Raw genomic sequence first — 23,075 nt, forward strand, 5'->3', positions numbered from 1 at the left:
TTAAGTTGGGCCTTTGATGGGATGACAAGATAATTCAGAAGAAGCATTCTGTTGAAGACAAAGTATAATTGCATTTATTAAATATCATTATTAGTCTGTTTTCAATTATCACAATTATTCAAAGCACCTGGGGAATTGTGATCCACAGCAATTCCTTTTATTCCTTCACTTTATTCCTCTCCTCTCCTTTTTCTTTTTTTTTTTGAGACAGAGTCTCACTCTGTCATCTAGGCTGGAGTGCAGTGGCACGATCTCGGATCACTGCAACCTCTGCCTCCCGGGGTCAAGTGTTTCTCCTGCCTCAGCCTCCAAGTAGCTGGGATTACAGGCGTCCGCCACCACACCCAGCCTCGTGATCTGCCCGCCGTGGCCTCCCAAAGAGCTGGAATTACAGGCATGAGCCACTGCGCCCGCCTCTCTTTTCTCCTTTTTTATATTGGAACCACTGACAACAGGAACCGACTGCTGTGAGAGACCCTCCTCCTCCTTGGCCTGGCCTGGCTCTGCCTGCTGAAGGAGACCCTAATTTGGGAGGGTGGTGGACAGTGGAGAAGACATTGAGTGGCATGGAGACAGCAGGAGAGACAGCAAAATGGCTCCAAGCTCTCAAATAGCTCTTTCTCAGCTGGGCTGCTGAAATCCTCAGCGTTAAAGCGATCCCCCTGTAATGCGCCTGTGTCCAAAGGATGTCCTCGTGTTTTAGGAATGTGTTGCCTAAGATAGGTAATACATTAACTCACTGGTAGAATTACTACCACATAAACATAGGCTAATTCATCACATCAGATATAAAATGAACACAGGCAAACGAATTTATTATGCTGGGTTTGGGAAGCTGGACTGATACTATCCAAGCAGGCGCCACGAGGAGGGGAGTTGAATCTGGACTACAGAAGATTGCTACCTAGGGATTAGAGACCTACAAAGCAGCAGAGAGGAGCACAGATGAAACACCTACTTCTGTCCTCTGAGCAGCGTTGATAAAACTAATTGCAGGCAGTGACCTAAAGCTAGTGAGCAAGAAATGAAGGAAGAAGTGCAAGAAATTAGGATAAATTTATCGAGTACCAAGGCCAGTGATTGTTAACCCAGGTAGCACATTAGAATCACCGGGGAGCTTTAAAAAATGCTTAGGCCCTACCTCCAAGAGTTTCTAATTTAATTTTTCTTGAGTAGGGCCTGGAAAGTGTGTGTGTGTTTTTTTAGACGGAGTCTCACTCTGTCACCCAGGCTGGAGTGCAGTGGCGCGATCTCGGGCTCACTGCAACTCCTCCACCTCCCAAGTTCAAGTGATTCTTCTGCCTCAGCCTCCCAAGTAGCTGGGACTACAGGCATGCGCCACCACACCCGGCTAATTTTTGTATTTTTAGTAGAGATAGGGTTTCACCATGTTAGCCAGGATGGTCTCGAACTCCTGACCTCAGCCTCTCAAAGTGCTGGGATTATAGGCGTGAGCCACCATGCCCTGAAGTGGTATATTTTTAAAGCCTCCTGGATGTTTCTAAGGTACAGCCAGCATCAAAAACCACTGAATCAGACAATTGACAACTACTCATAAAAATTTTGACTTATCAGTCACATAAAACCACAAAGAGAAGTGGGAGAAATGACTAGGATTTTATGACACTGAAAAGCAGAATTTCTCTATGATGACCTGAATGGATCAATTCTGAAACACATAAGGAAAGGAGCAAAGCTAAATTGGAAGGGATTGAGAGAGTCAGGACTCTCTCCTGAGAGCACCACGGCAGACCAAAGTGAAGGAGGAGAGTACTTATATCAGGGATGCTTGTTGGAGACAAATATTTGCAATACCAGGACACTTCAGGGAGGCTTTAGATGGATGACCCTCAACCTTGACTGTACATTAGAATCACCTGGGGAGCTTTCAAAACCCCCAAATCCAAGCCACACTCCAGATCAATCAAATGAGAATCTCCAGGGGTGTGACCCAGGCAACCCCATTTTTTGAAGCTTCCCAGTTTATTCTAATGTGTAGCCCAAGTTGAGAACATCGCTTTAGACATGTATTAATGTCATTTGCATTAAACTTTGGCTCCTTTTTTTTAAAGCTGAAAGGGGTACAGAGAAACCAGCAGATTCCCAAGCATGGAGACCAAAGACTAAAAACAAGACCAAAGGTTAAGTAAGAGTAAGGCAAAAGGGAACAGGAAAAGAGAGGGAAGACAAAGAAGAGAAGAGGAGGGCTAAAGAAATCAACAGAGAGGGAATGGAAAGGCAAGGAACGAGGATGGGGCAGTGCTGCTCTCAGGGCCACAGGGTGCCCAGCGCCATCAATTAGCTTCTCTCCACGCAGATCCCCTGAAGCCCCAGTCCATGACGGGGGATGTGGACCCTAGCAGATACTGGCATGGGACGCTCTAGATCGCCTCCTTGCTTGTTGTGGGTGTATTCCTTGGACCAACCCTGACTCTCCTTTCGCTGCCATTTAAAAGTTTTTTTAAAAATTGAGCAGCAGTTTTTCCCTCCCTCAAAACAGTTCATGGCCCTCATTCTTTGCATAACAATACATTGTTTCTAAGTCACAGGAATAGAAGATAAGTTAGAGACCCTGTTATAGTCCAGCCTGCTGTCCAATGACTGAATCTTCTCTACAGCAACCCTGTGCAGGCCCCAAGCCCACTTAAGCCACTTCAGTAACCATGGCAGCTGGCCCCTCTTGAGTAGTTCTTTGTGTAGGATCAGAATTTGTTTCCCTGGAGTTTTTACACTTTGGATGTGGGCCAACTGATTGGAGTCATAGAGAACAAGTGAGATGTCATGGGAATCTAAGACTTCTCTCATTTCTTTCGTCACCTGCTCTCCTACTATGTGGTTTGAGGTTCACCCTCCAACGCCAGCCACCTTGTCACTCTCCTCTAAATTCATGTAACTCCACTTGCATCTCTTTTTATCCCCATATTCCAGAAAGAATCTGAACTGTTTAGGAGGCACCCGGCACTCCTGGGAAATCCACTTTGCAAAGTGTTAAGGTAAGAGTGTTAGCAACACTCCATATGCCAGAAACTCCAAGATTGTTATCTTGTTAAACTTTTAAATACAAAAATGAATATGAAAGCTTTACCTCTGATATTCTGGAGCTCCTTTTTGCAGAGGCTACTCGACCCTTTAAGGCATCTCTTACCTGGATATTTAACAAAAGAAGTTAAGAATTAGAAGATCGTAAGAAGGTAACACGTATGCTTGGGCCTGGCAGATACTGTGGCCAGGTACTGTGTTAGCAGCTAGGTTCTGTTGGAGGGATATGGTGGGATCAGTGACCTGGTGGGGTAGTCTTGGAAAAGGTGGAAAGATGGGAAGAGACAAGAGAGGTGGAGGTGGCATAGGATACTCACTTTCAGGGCCTTAAATATGGAGCCAATGCCTGAGAAATACAGTTTGCCACAAGTTTGAGAATTCCTCGACATAGCTTCTATTTTTTTTTTCTTGAGATGCAGTCTCGTTCTGTTATCCAGGCCGCAGCGCAGTGGGGCCATCTCGGCTCACTGCAACCTCCGCCTCCCGGGTTCAAGCAATTCTCCTGCCTTAGCCTCCCGAGTAGCTGGGACTACAGGCGTGTGCCACCATGCTTGGCTAATATTTTTGTATTTTTAGTAGAGACAGGGTTTCACCATGTTGGCCAAGATGGTCTTAATCTCCTGACCTCGTGATCCGCCTGCCTCGGCCTCCTAAAGTGCTGGGATTACAGGCATGAGCCACCGCACCTGGCCTAGCTTTGGCATTATTTTTATGGAGCACTTACATAATCACTTCTCACAATTTGTCAATTATTCAAATCACCTTTTCTAGAGGAAAAACAGTACTATACGACTGGACATGGTGGCTCATGCCTGTATGTAATCCCAGCACTTTGGGAGGCCAAGGCGAGTGAATCACCTGAGGTCAAGAGTTCGGGAACAGGCTGGTAAACATAGTGAAAACCCCTCTCTACTAAAAATACAAAAATTAGCCGGGCGTGGTGATGGGCACCTGTAACCCCAGCTACTCGAGAGGCTGAGGCAGGAGAATCGCTTGAACCCAGGAGGCGGAAGTTGCAGTGAGCTGAGATCGCACCAGTGCACTCCAGCCTTGGCAACAGAATGACACCCCGTCTCAAAGAAAAAAGTACTATACAACATAGCAACAGTCCATGAAATTCATCTTCCCTGACTAGGTCATCCTGTCCTTTTCTCTAAGTCTTGCCTGCTGAATACAGGCCCTCTTCTTATTTCTGCTATACAAAATATTATCCACCTTCCAAGGCCTTGTAGAAGTTCTGTGTTCACAATTCATATATGCCAAAGTCCTCCAGCTCAGGGTGGCTTCCCCCTTCCCTGCAGATGCCGTATTCTTTGTGACACACAGACCTCAAACCATCCCTCAGGGTTGGAGGACGGTGTGCCCAAGGGCCCATTGGGATTCGTGAAGATACATGGGCACTTCTACTTACATTTCTTTGTTCTCACCCTTTTTTACTCTTAGGTTTCATAATGTACATAACACTTTTTAGGTTAATAATGAACACATCTGGGGATATGTACTCACTGTGTTTTACTAATCCTAAAAGTTTGAAGACTATTGGTATATATATATATATACAACTTTTGGTCAATGAATCATGTATGGTCCTGTGACACTTTGGAGTATTTACCTTTCATATCATAATTGCAAAGGTAAGAGGTTTTGATCTTGATAGAAGGTTCCATGACTTGGAGTTCTTTGCACATCTCACCTAACACTGGTAAACTAAGTTAAAATGCGGCTGCTGGTACTCTGGCTACAGATACTAGTTGTGTTATTATGAGTAATAGAAACATAATCCTGTGGCCTATGACTGGGCAATACCTTAAGTGCTTTGTGTTTTTACCTACAAAATTGCATTTGTTCTTTGTCATAATCTAATGGAGAAGGCAGAGAAAGCATTATTGTCTCTGCATCCCAAGTGGCTCTGTTGCCAGGCTAGAGTGCAGTGGGACGATCTTGGCTCACTGCAATCTCTGCCTCCTGGGTTCAAGCAATTTCGCTGCCTCAGTCTCCTGAGTAACTGGGACTACACGTGCATGCCACCACGCCCAGTTACGTTTTTGTATTTGTTAGTAGAGACGGGGTTTCGCCACGTTGGCCAGGATGCTCTGCATCTCCTGACCTTTTAACAAACCTTTGATATTAATTTAATGGAATATTACTGGCAGTAGGCTGGACACAGTAGCTCATTCCCGTAATCCCAGCACTTTGGGAGGCCAAGATGGGTGTATCCCTTGAGCTCAGGAGTTCAAGACCAACGTGGGCAACATAGGGAGACCCCATCTCTACAGGAACGTTTAAAAATTAGCTGGGTGTGGTGGCATGTGTCTGTAGTTCCAGCTACTCAGAAGGCTGTGGTGGGAGGATCACCTGAGCCCAAGAGGTCAAGGCTACAGTGAGCCATGATGGTGCCACTGCACTCCAGCCAGAGCTACAGAGTGAAACTTTGTCTCAAAAAAAAAAAAAATTAACATGTCCTTTTCTCTAAGTCTTGCCAGCTGAATACAGGTGCTCTTCTTATTTAGTAAAAAATAAATAAATAAATAAGTAAAAAATAAATAGTAAAACATAAATAAATAAGTAAACAAACTCTGCAGTGAAGGTGGGGTGTTTGGGGGAGGAAGTGGATTATATTTTTGTTTGTTTGGGGTTTTTTGTTTGTTTTTTTGCTTTGTTTTGTAAATCCAACGTGGTCCTGTTCCTTTTCATTTTTATTTATTTATTTACTTTAATTGACAGAAGGGGTTTGCATTTATATCTGACAGGGTTGTTTGCTTTGCTTTTTCCAGAAGGTAGTATGGTACAATGGAAAGAGGGTGATCTTAGAAGCCTGAATAAACACTTGAGGGTTTGTTCATTTGCTTGGTTTTTGTTTTCAATGCTCATCACTTATCAAGACTCATCTGTATTTGAAGAGTTTCTTTTCTTGACTCCACTGCTGTTCAAGATAGAAGTAGGAACTCACACTTCCACCCAACCTTGCAGCTAAGACGTGACCACATGACCTGAACTCAGCCAATCAGTCATAACAATGCATAAATGCAGGTGCTGGTGTACCAGTCAGGCAGGGTGAGGTGATCTCCCAGGCAGCAGTAGCAGCAACTCTGGCTTAAGTGTTTACTGCCTGACATTGGCCTGGCGAGCTGTGCTATCTGTGCCCAGGAAAGTGGGGAAGAACAATGGTATCTCTTGTGGAGCATTTCTGTGCCATGCATTGCTAACTATTCCTGGAGTACAGCCTCCAAAACTCCAAGCCGAAGAGACCCTCCCAAAGATAATATTGCGAGATTTAATAAGCTCCTTTTCTGCTTCAACTAATCAGAGTGGGTTTCTGTAGTGATCTTGAGCAAGCTGTTCACTCTGAGTCTCAGTTTCCTCATCTGTAAAATTGAAAATAGTAATACCTACAATTGTTTCAAGAATCAGCCCTAATGTACATAAAACATTTATTCCCATAAGAACTTGCAAACTGGTCAATATCATTTGCATTGTAAACAGCAGTGATCCAGGCTTCACACATCTGTACAAACGTCTGAAGTGAAAGCTTTTCAATAAATAGTCTTTACAAGCCTTTACATGGCCAAGTACTGATAATACAGAAAAAGCAACAAGAAGAATTTACATTCAGTACCTTTGGATCCAGGATGGTTCCAAACACTAGGATGAAGAAGCCCTGGGAAACACAGAAGGGGGAAGAAGAGCCATTTACAAAAGAATGATGATGATAAAACATACTCTCAGTTATTACCAATTCCTATTTTGATAAAACGAAAACAATTTTATGAAATCTCTTAATTTGTCATCCTTAGATCACAACACCTAAATTCATTCAATGAATATTGATGAGTGTCTTCCACATGGCAGCCACTGTAGAGGTACCTCAGTAAACCAAAGAGACCAAGGTCCCTACATCATACAGGAATATTTTTTAAATTTCCTTTTACATTGGACAAATTAAATGTGTTTGCACTTAGCAGGAGCTGGGCCTCTCAACTGAATATAATGATCCAAGAAAGAGTCAGAGGAGGTGTTGGGCAACGAACTGCAAGCTTGCTGTCCCTGAACACTAAGTAAGAGAAGCTTCCACAGAAAAGAGCAGAAACAGCTGTTGCTCAGCTTCCCATAACACCTTCAGCCTCCTTCTCTCATCCGCTACAAAGAATATTATAAAACTTGCAAAGAAAAATCAAGTATATACATCCTCAAAAAATTAATGACATTAAATAGATTGAGTTTCTAAGCACATGACAAGTATTCCCAATATGATGATATAGAAGGAATTAATTAGCTTTTATATCTTTTATTTTCCATACCAAAAAAAACCCCCATATAAAACCCAAAACTGGCCGTTCCTCTATAGCTATCGTCCATTTGAAGTTTTTACTTCTTTTTCACATACATTGGCACAAAACCCCCCTTGACGAAGGAAGGGCAAGTTGCAGTTCCATTTTTCAGTTAAGGAAAAGGAAGCTGCTATTTGGCATTCAAAATGTGATAGACAGGAACATTCATTAGACAAAAATTTCTCCTAAATGTGCAGTTACTCCGTCCATGGCTCATCTGAAAAGGGAGGTGAGATCATGACCTTTTGTTTAGGAATAGCCTTGCTAAGCTGCTCTGACTTCATAAGTGAGTGTGAACTCTTACCTACCTAGAGGCCTGTTGAGGTGCATGGGTTTTATACAGCGGGTACCATAAAGATGTTACAACCTGGTATTCATCGCTGAGAACAATACCAAATCTACCACTATTTGGTAAAAGCCCAGATGAGAGGTGGAGGACCTTACAGGGACCGGTGTACATCCCTGCAGCTAATCCAGTCCCCCAAACACACTAACATACACCTTTCTCTTCAGCCACTCCAACCCTCAAAAGCTTAATCTCCATGTGGCTCTTATGAGATTGTTCTTCTGCATAACACTCTGAGCCTACAAGGTAATTTTTGAAATCTGTTATTGTATCTGCTACAAAAAAAATTATTGTTGGCATGGTCCATTAGGTTGCAAAGTTATCATTCTTATAAGGCCCCTTGGGACAAATATATTCCAGCCTGATTTTGGTACTAGGAATACATTTCAAGTCAGGATCTTTGTGAATTTGGCCCAGGAATTATATTTTTTAAAGATCTGGGAACAACAATTCTAGCATGTTTTTTCCACAAATATGCTGATGGCTAATATTCTTTGGCTAAAGAACTAAGAGGAATTTCTCTCCTTATAAGATTTTTAATTCCTTGGGATTGGTCTATCTATATTTGTATCTGCAACATTAAGCATAATGCTTGGCAAAAAATAAGTAATAAATGTAGTTTCTCTTCATTTGAGTGTATGTATGTGTTTAATTTCTTTATTATGCAACCTGCACTTTTATAGTTATGTAACATGACTATAAACATGACTTTATAAACATGTAACAGGGAAATATTCCACTAGGATCACTTTTCGTTGGCCCATGCCACCTTAGAGAAAGTTATGCAAAATATCTTTCAGAAGATTTGGATAAAAAAATTGGCCATAAAGTTTAATATCTGGTTGAGAAGGGAAGAGAGAATATACCTAACAAACAATTCACCAGTAGCAGCTTCTTTGCATTTCTTTTAGTAGATAAAGCACAGTTTGGACAGGTAAATCTCAAGGTGTTCTCCCAGGTTTTGGTATATGTGCTTTATTTTTTTCCCACCAAAACAGCTATGAGGGAGTCCCAAAAACTCACCCAGCCCATGATTACTCTCAGTAAATACAAGAGGAGGATGCCAACCAGAAGTTATGGATGGACAAGGTGGGTAATCGAGGCAGCAACCGACACCATAATAAAACCTCTGTAGTAAAGGGGATGGTTGAGCTTTAAAACTAGTGCAGATATTCCCCTGGGGCTAGGACCAGGAAATCTTTACAAGAGTCTTCCTCCCACATCGTCTGGGCTTCTCAATATGTTTCAGGATCTCTCCCCTCTGTCTGTGCCCCATCAGCCTCTGCTGCTGCCCCTCATCTCTCCTCATCCTAAGACTCCATTTCTCCTGCTTTTTCCACCCAGTTGATTGTGTCTCCCATCTCAGTAGATCCATGGCTCCTCTCTCTCCTCCCTCAGAGGATGCCCTGATCCAGTGATGTGCTAGTAAATGGCAATAAACTCTCCTCATTTGTACCGTTTGCCCATCTCTATAGTTAATTACACCCACCACGGCCTATTTGAATCTTGCCCTGTGACATCGCTGAGCATGGATTTAGGAAGAGATGGGCAGTAGCACATCGTTGTACAGATTTTCCACCATGCAGACACAATAGAGGCAAGTAACCTCAAGAGAAAAGGTAGACAAATAATTAGGAAGTGATGAGTTCTGAGGATACATGACCTTTACTTTTAACCCAATTTGTTTAATTGCAAGTCTATATGATTTAATTGTTATTGATGACTGTGTTCACAGCCAGCTCAGAACAATCATGAAAATATAATAGGCAGCTCCTGTGAGCCAATACAGGCCAGCTCCGACACAGCACTGCCTAGTGCCCCCCACCGGGCCTCACTGACACTTTGTTCTCAGCTCCTCACTGCCCCGTCTGTACTGGCACTTAGATAGACCCCTCCCTGTTCCTTACTGGGATTCAAGGCAGAAACTAAATTGAAAGCACAAGTGATCCTACTATGACAGGTAAAGGCACTCATGATATCAAAATGCAAGCGCTCACAGCCTTGTCCAAAACCAAGCTGACAGATAAGATGGCCCTAAAGGAGACAAGAGAAGGAAAATGCTGTGGAATGAGTCATGAGCTCATGAGGGGTTTATGAAAAATAGGGGTTTTACCCAAGTCTTTTCAATGACTAGTTTTGTAAACATGCATAAAGCAACTGATAACTACCAAAAGCTATACAAATGTAGGACACAATTAATATTTTCTATAGAAGTGCAAAAAAAGTAGACTCAAAATATGAGATACCCCTATTATTATTAACATTGTTCTTCAAGACATCAAAGCGTTTATTATAAAGTGAAATCATTTATACATACATTCTGAAAAAGGAAAATGAGAAGATACTTGACTTAAGATATCTATTAGCAATTAGGTAAAGCATTTACTTGAAAATAGTCTTACTGGCTACCACACACATTCAGAAAAAAAGACAATGTTTTAGATATCTTTAGAAAAATAAAAGCTTTCTTTTCAATTGGTTACTATCTACATATTAACATTTAATATGAAAAACTTTGGATCATTCACATACTATAACACAAAAAAATGGAAAAAAATTTCAATTATTGAATATGGAATGCTATGCAGCCATTAGAGACATATTCATGCATAATAAGCTGGGAAAATTCTAGGGCATATTTTTAAGTGCAAAAGCAAGTTACACAATAATATACATTGTTTTAACCCCTGTGTTATGTGAAAATATATTTGTATAAGCATAGAAAATTTGGCAAAGCATACACATGAAACTGTGAACATTGCTTAATTCATCTAAGTGTGATAAGAGAAGAGAGGAGGAACTATCTTCGATACCTCTCTGTAAAGCTTGCCATGTTAAAATAAGATGGTTTCCAATGGTAGCTAAAAATCCTAAATGGAAGGAAATGTAATAAACTTTAATACCTCCAGCTACACACCTAAATTTTGGGGAAGGTGTTATTGCTTAATTTTTAAAGCATAACAACTTAGCCTATTACTAGGCTGTCTATGGTCTTTAGATCATTTTAGTACTTGATCCTTTCCCATTCACCATTTAATTTCACTTTCCAAACACCCCTATAAAGTGAACAGTATTGCACTCATTTTATATGTGAGGAAAATATGGCTTGAAAAAGTTGAGTAAATATCCCAAGATCATGTTATACATTATTAGTAAATGAAAGAGTCAGGATCCAAATCCAGGTCTCTCTGGAACAAAAGTTTATTTCCCCACTCCATATGCTATTCCAAATCCATTGGCTTTTACGTAGAAATCTAATGTCACAAGCACCTAATCACAGAACATCTTCATGAATTCTCTCACTTTGCACTTGGTCAGAAGCATCTGGACTCACCTGGAATGCATTGAGCAGGGAGAAGATAACGTGGAAGGCCAGGGATCTGTCATCGATGACAGTGGCTACTCCAAATCCCCAGGTCAGTCCCAGAAGTGGTGTGAGGATGGCGATGTTCTTGCTGATTCTCACAATGGCTCTCACTTCCTGGAACATGGAATTGCCGATGGCAACTCGCTGGGTCTTGACAATCACCAGTGTGACTGTGATCAGGTTTATTACCACGATGGCCAAAGCTGGGACCACAAAGGCCAGGAGGGCTTTGGTCATGTCCCAGTTGAGCCAGCAGGCCTCAGGTCGTAAATAGCCTTTGCCAGGTTCAGTGGCAGCAACCGTGATGGCAGCAATGACCAAAGGGCATCCATAGCCCACTGAAAACAGAGATGCCACCAGGACTGACTTGGGCAAGGTATGGAAAACAATCATGATTCCATAGAAGATAAGGAGTGCCTTGGCAAGCATCCAGAAAAATACAGAAAGGTAAAAGAAATGAACAAAAAATGTGGCTGCCACACATCCCTTGTGGTGTGTTATTGGGCCACTAAGAAAGGAAGCCACAATAAACCACACATCAGCCATCAGCAAAGTGGCTGCAATGTTAACAATGCACACATGGCGTAAATAGGTGATCTCTGTCTTTGTCACTTGGCTCCAGACTAGGACCTCAATGGACAAGCAAAGGATCAGGCTGCAAATAGAAATGCCCAGGCCTACATATGTGATGTAAGTCAGGATCAGACTCTCTAAGATGTGAGGTGACATAAGAATTGAGAAAGAGGTAAACAACTTGCTTGGCCTACACTGGCAAACAGCTTGCTGGGAGTTTTCTTGAATCATTTTGCAGGCCTGGTGGTCCCATCTGTTCTCCACAGAGTGCCAGCCAACACACCGTGTCCTCCTCTCCTCTGACTTGCTGACTTTTTCAAAAATCAGTGAGATTCTTTTAAGTTCCTTGGGCAAAATGACAGACAGGACAAGCCCATTTACAGTAACATTTTCCAAAAGACTGGCTTCCAAAATAGCCCCAATAGTTGGAAATGCAATGCTGATGACCTGAGAAGGGGAAGGCACCTTCCGAAGTTCATCTCTGCTGATCAACAGTCTCCCAGTGACTTCACTGCTGGCATCATTAACTCTCATTGAAAAAGTGAAATTTTTTCCAGTGTTATCTCCAGTTATGGTGGTGCCCATAGTATGAATGAAGACGTCTGATATGTCAACAGGATGTTTATCTATTAATAGCCTTCTTGCAAAGGAGTTGACTGAGTGTAGCAGGATATAGCTGCTGTTTCTGTCAGGGATGAAAGTCCAGTTGGAGATGCTTTTGCTGTTAAGAATGTGGTTGGCTATGGTGCTATAACTCTGCCAATGAAGAACCAGTGTTAGTACTGAGCCACTCTCTGAAACTGCCAGCACATTCAACACTCACTTTTACAAAGTGTGCTCCTCCAACCAGCAACCTAGGCATACTCTGGGAACTTCTTAGCAATATAGAACCTCAGGCCCCACCCCAGACTTAATGATTCAGAATCTGCATCTTGATAAGATCCCCAGGTGACTTGCATGTACACTGAAGTTTGACTTAGATGATAGAGCTACAAAGGAATTGCCTCACCATGCCCTCCTCCATTTATGCAATGGCCTCCTGCGAGCCAGGCCACTGGGCAGCTTTCCACATGCTCATGTCCATCATCCCCTCCATATCACACCTAAGTGAAACTAGCAACTTGCTTACCCTGCTCAGAGAACCCACCACGTGATTAACCTGTCTTGCATCCCAAATGTGTTGCAGGGCCCTATACAAGAACATAATAAACTGGAAATTCACCCTGGAGTCTGAATCTACTTTTTACTATCTTTGCTTTGAAGATCAAAACCAAGCAAAATGGATCCCGTTCTATTTCATGCTTCTGCAGTGGATAGGTATGGCTGTTTTCTTTGCATTCAATTGTTTTCCATTTTAGCAACCTACCCTAACTCATAAAGGAAAATAAGAAAAGTCTTTCTCTCTCCAGAACATAGAATGCTTCTTAAGAAACATTTAAATGTATTCAGTAGCCAAAAGATACATTGGTAACTCATACTCCAAAGTTCAATACAGTACCAAGTAAGGGCTCTCTATAAATATTTGTTGATTAAATATGTTTACTTTTTCCATTCACTTATTCATCCTTTCTTTAATGAAGATTTACTGAACACTTGCTTTGCTAGACATTAGAAATACTGATGTGAAAGACATGGTTCCTAGTCCCTAAGAAGCTCACAGAATACTCCAACTAACCTGCATTCCTTTCCCACTGAGATAATGCTCTACCAAGTATTCAGGGACACTCACCTGCATCTTTGCCTCATCAACACCTGTCCATATTGCTGTTGATATGTTGTGTAAGAGCTGCACAATTACAGCAATGTTTCCTGGTATCCGGGGAGACTGCTGAATGTTTCTAATTACACAAGACAAATCTGTGGGACACTTTTGTAGCAATATATCTGTTATGGTCTCAGACTTTCCAGTGTATACACTTATTTTTATATTGTCTTCAAATGGCTGAACCAAATGTGAATCCTCCTACGATATGGCAAAAAGAAAGAAATTTTTATAATTTTTATTTTTGTGTTAAATGTAAAAGTACCTTTACTAAAACTTAGGACAGCCTAATATAATGCTTTTCTATTTTACACTCTCAGAGTCATATCTGCTGTCAAATAACTTGACCAATACCAAGTTGTATGAACCAGCAAATAAAAGTCCCTACTTCCCATCTACCTATTCTTTAACCCCCTTCTCCCCAAATAACAACTGTTATCTTCAGCATGTCACTTCAGATAGCCTGTATATATAGAAATTTCTAGTGCCATTTAAGCTTATTTGTAATATTTATGAAGGGCAAATCATGAGCCATGAGTCTGTCTTAAAAATAGAAATTTGAAACTCGATTTGGATGAATCAACTGGAACACCAAGACTGAAAATAGCAATAGAAAGTATCTCCCATAGATTCAGACTCTAGTTCCTATACTTTAAGGCAGGGGTGGCAAACTATGGACCCAGGCTGGCTGCCTGGTTTTTGTAAATAAGGTTTTACTGGAATGCAGCCCGCCCATTCATTTAAATACTGTCTACAGCTGATTTCATGCTACAATGGCAGAGTTGAGTAGGCACGACAGAGACCATGTTACCCACAAAGCCTGAAATATTTCTCTCTGTCACTTTATAGAAGTTTGCTGACCCTTGCTTTAGGGGACCCCCTTCTGGCCTCCTGCAGCCTGCCCCTTCACATGGCCAGGAGTCCATGGGCACAGACTTTCCGATACGCAAAGTTTAGAAGGCTACTTTTGCATAGAAAGTGAGGCTAGTGGGTGCTTATCTATTCACCCATCCCTACATGCTGCCCTGCCACACGCTCATCCTCTTTCTTACTGAGGGCAATATCCACTGCCAATGGGAGGCTCCACTGTGCTCATAGAGTCCACATTAGAATCTATATTGCAAAAGAAAAGATATTACCTCAAAGATATTGAGGGCATTAAGAGTCCGGCAGGTGTCAGTGATCTTGTGCCACGTCTTTTTCCTGCATGAAAACCCCATATTTCCCTGAGTGTCTGGAGGGCAAGGTTGAGTACACTGGGAGTTGTCTGTACAGACACCATCGCATACACCTGGGAAAATGAAGGGAGACCATATCATATGGGAAGGTCTGGGCTCTGGGCCCATTGGGCCAATCGCCAAGGTGTCACTGCAGTGACAGCACATAAATCCTGCAGACATCAGTGTCTTCTTTTCCTAAAGTGGAGGAAGACTGAAATGGATCAGTGGTCATCATCTATTTCAGCAACAAAATTTTATTGTTTCCAACAAAATCTTATCCTGAACTCTAGTGTATAGAATAGATAAAAGTGGAACACGGCTGGGTGTGGTGGCTCATGCCTGTAATCCCAGCACTTTGGGAGGCCGAGGCAGGTGAACCACGAGGTCAGGAGTTCAAGACCAGCCTGGCCACATGGTGAAACCCCGTGTCTACTAAAAATACAAAATATTAGCTGGATGAAGTGGCACGTGCATGTAATCCCAGCTACTCAGGAGGCTAAGGCAGGAGAATCACTTGAACCCAGGAGGTGGAGGTTGCAATGAGCTGAGATTGTGCCACTGCACTCCAGCCTGGGAGACAGAGTGAGACTCTGTCTAAAAAAAAACAAAACAAAACAAAAAAAAGGAGCTGTCCCAGGAGAAGTGAAAGGGACGAACCCACAGTGCAGTCCACTAGTTGGAATCCACTGCTTCCAACGTTTGCTAAGAAGCTTCTCAGGTCAGGAACGCTATAATATGTTACATCATCAATGAGTTCTCACAGACCTGTTCTAGCCACTGGCCCAGTTTGAATGAGCTCAATCCAAAGGATCTATGGCAAAGAATTCTTAGACGAGGATGGAGCAGAGGGTGCTGGGAGGAGAGAGGAACAGGGCTGGGGTGAAACGTACAATTTACTACCTGGTACTATGTTCACTACCTGGGTGGGATCATTTGTACACCACACCCCAGTGACACGCAATTTACCGATGTAACAAACCTGCACGTGTACCCCCAAACATAAAAGTCAAAAAGAAAAACAAAGACAAAGGTACAATTTAATATGAAGGAAAAAAATCAGAGTCATCAAGGATTCCATCTGCCATGCCACAGGACAGAGGGCTGAGAATGGCCCTCTATTACAATAGATGGACAGCAAGACTTCCATGTGATAAGTAACTGCTGCCAACATACCGTGTGGCCTGGCAGGCACCTTCTCCTTGCTTTTGCTGGCAGCCTAGAAAGGGAAAATCAAAATTCGCATCAAAATCAATTGTTGATATGCCAGCCCAATGGCTCACTTTAGTCACAAACAACTACAGTTAAATTAGCTATGATACCAGCATGGCCCACCCAAAGCCAAGTCCATGAATTATGGCTCCTCTGTGACCCCATTTTCCCTTCAGCCTGGACCACATTCCTCTCCCACTGCTACTCAGTATGAGCACTCCTCTCTCTCCAGTAAGAAGAGTTTATGTTCTATCCAGGAAACACATTATGAGCAGAAGCGGATTGACCAGGAAGTTGACGAAGGTTAAGCCTCAGAGTCCCTTGCTCGTATGGGACCTTTCGAAGCCCTAGGAGAGGGTCTAGCAATGAGCAGATTGCTCTCCTGTCACGCTCAATGAGCAGATCATCTCATGTGGTCACGTGATCATATGTTTTATTAAATTCTCAAAAGCAAAATGTTTTAACTGCCTGCCATCTGTTAAGGCCATCATTTTTTGCCATTTCATTTCTGCTTCCTTCATACTCTCCCTCAATTTGGGTATCACCAGAGAAGCTGTATGTATTCATGGATTCTGGACAAGTTAAGTTGTTACATTTAGTTTGAATTTAGTCAGATATACTTATGTAGTTTCCAGTCACTTCTGCATTACAATGAGAACATCAACACCTAAGTGACATCAGTGCTAAGAACATTTACAATTATTCACAGAACAAGAAAATTCTAAGTTGCCTGATATCTTGCAGCTCACATATGAAATAAATTGGATACAATTTTCCCAAATTTGATAACAGTCCTACATGTTTACATGCCATTACTAATAGTAAATTAGAAACTGAAAGATACTTCTCTAAATTAGCAATAATAAGAAAAAAACATTTGATCAATAATGCTGCAGGAAAGACTGAATAATATTTCTATTCTCTCTATAGAAAAAGATTATAAGATCATGCAAGTATACAGTCAAAAATGTAAGAACTAAAAGGTGGGCATTTCATTAATAAAAATACTGTTTTATTACTAAACAATGCTAAATAATACTATCCAGCATTTCCAAATTTGTTGTGATTCCTTTTCTCATTCTAAATAAATTTTCACTTTTCCCTTAGTTTTGTATTTGTAACATTGCATTCTTTTTCCTTAGGAGGACTCCTCCAAAACCTAGCTCCCCCATACCGTGAGCATCTCCATCACTCCTAATTAGAACCCCCTCTTTGTCACATCCATCGAGACTACACCTGACCCTTCACTAAGAAAGTGTCACATAGTGGTCAAGGGACCTACTCTGGGAGTAGATGACCTGGGTTCAAATCTCAACACCAACATTTGAGACCTTGGGAAAGTTTATCCCTCTGAGCCTCAGTTTCCTCTTCCATAAAGTAGAGTAAGAACTATAGTACTATAATTGTATGATTCTTGCCCTAGAGCATGTTTATGAGGAATAAATGAGCTCATCTATGAAAAGCACTACGAATGGGATCTAAGAATACTATAAGTGTATTTAAGAATTTACTACGGTTATTACTCTGCACATAAACTTACTGAATTTCAATTACACACAAAGCTCAAGTTTTCCCCTTCCAAGAGGTCTTTCCTGATCCAGTTCCACACATGATACATCTTTTCCTCTGGCTCCTATAGGAATCATCATCCATACAGCCAAACACACATTCAATGCTTGGCATATTCTCACCTGACCTGCCATTTTGCTATCCAATCTTTTTTATAGAAGCATATTAGCTCCTCAATTAAATTACAAGTTCCTTGAGAACATGGACTGTGTATTGTGCTTCAGTATATTCCTCCAAGTAGCTAGTTCAGTGTCTTGTACATATGTGTGTATGCATATATACATTTTAGTATGCACTGACATATATGTTCATGTGTGTACGTGTGTGAGAGGAGAGAGAAAAAGACAGTTTTCTTGCTTCTGCACTGGAATAGTGTTTCCTAGTGGCTGAGAAGAGCCTTAACCCAATTACTCCAACTTGAGTTCCAAGTTCTAATCCACTGAGGAAGAAATTGGAAATTCACTGACACAGCTCTTTGACTAACGCTTGGGGTTCATGCCAACTCATGGGGTTCTTCTTCACAACCTTACTTCTCTCTATGTTATCAAGAAACAAGGCTGAATATTCCCTCTTTTCTCTACCAAATAAGAACTTGCAGGGAATCTGAATTGAGCTTTTGGGATCTCTCCAAAGTCAAGAAAGTATCACTGAGGATTCATATCTGTGAAATCACTGACAGAAGATGACTTCTCATTTTATAGTCCAGAGAATCAAGCCTTATTTTATAGGTGGAGGAATTAAAGTTCTTGCACCAAACAAGAATGCTAAAATAATATCTTCAGAATTTTGGAAGACTTTATAGATCATCCAATCCAGCCCTCTTATTTTACAGTTAAGGAAAATGAGGCTTGATATTGTGGTGATTTGCACAATGCCATGCAGGAAATGCCCCTTACAGCTAGGACGAGAACTTAGATCTCCTGATTCCTACAATGGTGCCTTTTCTAAACGGCCAGCCTATGTTCAAGTGCAACAGGCAGAGGGGATGAGTGGAAGGAAATATAGGCATCTCAAGATACTCAAAACCCATCTTGATAGGACCATGGTCTTCAATACACTGTGATAAATGCAGTTATAAGTCAACAACTCTGGATGATACTTGGTCCATTAAACAAACCCAAGTGAAGTCACATTATATTTATCATGTATGTGGGCAGAAAGCCATGATATTCTGTTTACTTGGACTTCTGAAAACTCGGCCTTCTTAAGGAAAGGACCTGATTAATTTCTTCCCATCTAAATTTGCCAAAGCACATCACATACTCCTCTGGTTATTTCATTTCTAGTGTAGCATCCAGTATAGATCACTTTAGCTTTGGATACCAACAGTCCCCAACCTAATACTGTGAAAAAAAGATACTTGCAAACCGGCAACCTGCTCAACCTGCTGAGCTGCCTGGGAGCATAAGCAGGTCAGGAGCTAGCAGCATCAGCAGCTCAGCAGCTCAGCACCCAGCAGCTTGTCTAATGAGAAGAGAAGAATAGAATGTTCCCAGTAAGGTAAATCCCAATGATCAAGAGAAACAAAGCCAACCTCCCATGCTCTGCCTACTGTCCACATTCTGTCTTGCAGAAAAGTGTGAATGCAGAAACGGAATGAAGGGAGGAAATAGTAACAAGCTGTAGGGTTGGACAGCCTTCAGGAAATGGTCTTTCCAAGAGTCTCTAACTTCTCCTGGAAACCAGGTACCTGTTTAGTATTAGTGGGAAAGAGGAGCCATGGAGAAGATTCCCATGCAAAGACAAACTAACTTGAGGGTAAAGTAAATATCATTTGAAAAACTCTTGGAAGGAACTTCCAAAGTCATTTTTTCCTAAAGAGGCTCTCGTTAAGAAGACATACATTAAAATGGAAAGATCAAGAAGCCGAGAATCTGAAAACAGGGGTTCTGGCCTTGGCCCTGTAACTGAGTAAGTATGTACCTCAAGCAAATCACATCCCACACCATGGGTCTCCATCTGCCTAACCTCAAAATAAGGGAGTGGAGCTTCACCAGTTGATCTCAAAGCTGCCTTCCAGAACTTGTGGTCAAATAATAGTACTCTCTTCAGAAGATGCTCAAAATGTTTTCATGTATCCTCTCTCAGTACTCCTCCACACCTTATTTTAAATGAGTAACTAACAGAAAAATTAAAATGACTTATGGTGTCAGAAAAAATATTTCAGAAAGAGCCATAGGGCCTCCATCCTACAAAATTTAAAAGAGTCCATTGCCAGAAACTCCGTCCCAGTGAGACCTTGCTTAACCACTGCCTGAGTTGCTCATTGCTTCTTCTAGCCCGTTCATGGTGTTCACTATCAGGTTTCTTATGGGAGATGCTGTTTCCATTTTGGATGGGACAACGCTTCATTGTGCCAGGCCATTCCTAGGCCCTGCCTCTAAATGCCACTAATACCTCCTGGTCATTATGGCAACCCTTAACACCCCCACATTTTCAAGTGCCCCCAGGAAATGGTACCACCATGGTTATGAGCAACTGAAACATTCACTGTCAGAAGATATAGAACAAAGTATTTATTACTCTTAAATCACTTGAGCCTCACTGCATCTCAGGAACTCATGGAAAAAAGTTGAGAGAAAAGCAATGTGTAGCTATTGGTTAAAGTGGGTTTTGTTTAGCTGTAGTTGCAATTACTTCTGGCTGGGCCAGTCACTCTATCAGCATCTTTTCCCTATACTTCAGCTCTCTGGTAACCGAGAGCTGGTTAGCTGATGGATTTTATTGCCAATTTGCTTTCCCCACCAGTTCATCCTCCACTCCTTCCCCTTTTCTTACCTGATACAATGTCCTACAGGACTCTGTGGGCAAAAGAAACACCAAGTAGTACAGCAAAAGTGTATGAGTCATTGTCTTCCACACAGCTGACTTGCTTCTTTCTATAAAAATAAATAAAAAGGCAAAATGTCTCCAATTTGAAGCTTTCATAGGTTCCATGCCACTGCAGACCCAGTCAGTTCACCTATGAGACTGGGCTGTCTTCCTCTTCTGTGCTGTCTACTCAGACCTTTCTGCTCCAGACGCAGTGTCCTGTGGCCTCCCATTGACTTCGTTCTCTAGGAGGCTGCAGTGACAGCACAGGCAGCATTGGGAGACACAGGCAATTGCTGAGATATCCCCCACCCTCTGCTGTTGGCTTGCATGTCACTCCTAACATGAGAACCCCTCCAAAGGAAGCTACTGCCTGCCAGATTTCACCTTGCCTGCATGGATGTAATAAATAACAGCCTATATTCAGGGAGCAGGAATGATGATTCAGTCTCTGGGCTAGGCAGGGCTAAGAAATCTGTGAGTGGCTACAGTAGAAGATGAGCTGGGCTTCCTACGGGCAAACTCAGCCTAGAAATATCTTTTGAAGAGGCTTGGCCTATTATTCCTCTCTCCCACCTAACTCTGGAATTATATGTTCATAGGTAATCGGTGATTTCTTCAAAACTGATCTTGAGCATGGTCTGTTATTGTTATTTATACCAGAAATGATATCAAAACTAAACTGATTCCTTGACACCTAGAACAGTGCTTGACACATGGTTGGCACACCGTATATTCGGTAAAGAAAGAGGAAAGTAGGGAGGAAGTATGGAGGGGAGGTGGGCGGGAAGAGTTCATAATTTGCATCAGGGTCTGTGCTCTATAGAGGACTCACCTAAGCTAAGAAATTTAATATTACACTTTAATAATGTTAATATTTTTTATCTTGAGTTGAGATCATCCTTGAAAGCTATTTGCTGTTTCTTCACTTTTAGATAAAAGGATTCAGAAGATTTGAATGTCATCAACAAAGGCCAGAAGCAATCACAATGGTTTATATTTGCTATTTGACCATTTTTAGCCAAGAAGAACTCTAGCCCAATCGTGCATAATTCCATAGGAAACAATGTCATTATTTTAAAGACTAGGCAAAATTCATTCTCCAATCATGTTTCCTCCATTGAAATACTTGCCTAGCTAAAATTCCACTGAAATTCAATGATTATTTAAAATATTTTGTATTGCCTATCTCAGCCTATTATTAATACAGCTGTCAGAACATTTGTAGTTCTTACACAAACAGGCTACTTTGTTATTCATCACTGTAAATGTATTTTGTAGTAACACAGATGGACACACAATTTCAAGTAAAATTGCCAGCCATATTTTCATCCTTTATTCCTATGTAAGTTAATCAAACAGATGAAAATTATGGTATAAAAATCATCAAACTGACCTATCAGAATCATCACCAATACAATTACTGCTTTGGGCAAAATAATCAAAATTAGAAAAAATTAAAGCCATTGATGAATTTGATGACATAATGCTCATGAAACCTAAGGATGACTCCATGTTTTTCTGAATCAAGTTGATTTTATCTTTCAAAATTCTCATCATACAGAATGTTCTTTTTCTTAACTAAAACTAATTCTAAAAAACGACTTAGGGGATGACACAAGACAACAAACTTTCATAATGTCAGCACTACTCAGCACAGAAGCTCAAGTAGATTTTTTTAAAGAGAAGGTGTATGATCAGCTGAATTCTGCAAATCAGGATGAAACTCATTCTGTTTGCTTAAAATTTTAATGTAATATGTTGAAAATCTGTTTATTAAATTATCATTTTGCTTTGCATTTTAAATATAGTTGTAATAATTTTTATCAAAAATGCTTTTGATTATTACTAAAATTACATTTCTGTTATGTCCAAATGAGGGCTTTGTGATCTCCATGGAGGTGACCTTCATTATACTTTGCAGTATGGCCTTTTTTGATAGTTATGCTGCTGCACAGAGCCCAGAAGTTTTTAACATTTTCTTTACTTCCCAAGTCTACCTTGTATTAAAATAACTGAGGACCACAACTCTGACATGCTGTCTTTTTCCACATTTCAGCAACAGTGTGATTTTAATTTTTAGCATATTTTTTAGCTTTATCTAATTTCTTTTAACTGGAAGAAACATTTCTTAAAGTTGGCCTTTTAAAAAACTTAGCCGATAAAACTGATTGCTCTTTAAATTAAGTGGCATGTTTTATTCTGGGTTTGAATGAAATTATTTTTCTTTCAGAGTTGTTGACATCAAACCATAGTCATTAGCTTTTTTTCTAGTTCTATGAAGCAGAAAGTTTAAAAGAAGCAAAAGCATGTAGTGGCAAAACAGTAGTGTGACTCTAATCTTTTGACCACCCACCTCCTATCCACCAGAGCCTCTGTCCTCATTTTCTTGTGAAAAGCCACAGGTGTCTAGTGGTTCTGACCTCCCTCCCCCAGGTCAGCAGGGGTAACTGGAGTATAACTCTTGCCTCTCACACAAATGTTTGAAATGTTGGCTTCACATATCCTAAGCTAAAAACTTCATTATAGACATTTATTTCAGAAAAGGCTTACCTGTCAAGAACGTACAACCTAAAAATAAGTCACTTCATATGATTCATATTAAAAAAAAAAAGCAATTTCACTAATATTGCAATTTCCTAAGGTGAAATGTGCCAAATACAAAAGCATTAGAATTTTTTTAAATAAAAATTAAGAAACTGTTTTCCCTCTCCCTTATTTAAAAAAAAAAAAAAAAGCGGGGACGGGGGAGGGGGACAAAAAAAGGAAAAGCAAAGTACACTAGTAGAATGGCTGGATCTACAAAGAAATAACATTTCCAACCCTCCAACCCATTCTCTCTTGTCTGCTT

The 23,075-nt window shown here is 41.1% G+C and overlaps 1 protein-coding gene across 1 annotated transcript; it reads right to left on the reverse strand.

The window, feature by feature from the left end:
- ADGRF2 (adhesion G protein-coupled receptor F2) lies at window positions 1-20,263 on the reverse strand. The gene is made up of 8 exons (XM_030802292.1): window positions 20,192-20,263; window positions 15,809-15,851; window positions 14,555-14,706; window positions 13,383-13,616; window positions 11,048-12,409; window positions 6,656-6,697; window positions 3,086-3,145; window positions 1-48 (listed from the first exon to the last, which is right to left on the reverse strand). The coding sequence occupies exons 1-8, from the start codon at window positions 20,261-20,263 to the stop codon at window positions 1-3; spliced, it is 2,013 nt and encodes a 670-aa protein (XP_030658152.1).
- Between the last annotated feature and the right edge of the window lie 2,812 nt (window positions 20,264-23,075).

The sequence above is a fragment of the Nomascus leucogenys genome, chromosome 22a (assembly GCF_006542625.1).
Source record: "Nomascus leucogenys isolate Asia chromosome 22a, Asia_NLE_v1, whole genome shotgun sequence".
Lineage (NCBI taxonomy): Eukaryota > Metazoa > Chordata > Mammalia > Primates > Hylobatidae > Nomascus > Nomascus leucogenys.

Coding starts and splice junctions, on each gene's coding strand:
- ADGRF2 (XM_030802292.1), bottom strand. CDS start 20,263: ATGACTCATACACTTTTGCTGTACTACTTGGTGTTTCTTTTGCCCACA. Junction 6,698..11,047: donor CCCTGCTCAATGCATTCCAG/GTGAGTCCAGAT, acceptor TGTGTTTCCCAG/GGCTTCTTCATCCTAGTGTT. Junction 3,146..6,655: donor GAACCATCCTGGATCCAAAG/GTACTGAATGTA, acceptor TTAAATATCCAG/GTAAGAGATGCCTTAAAGGG.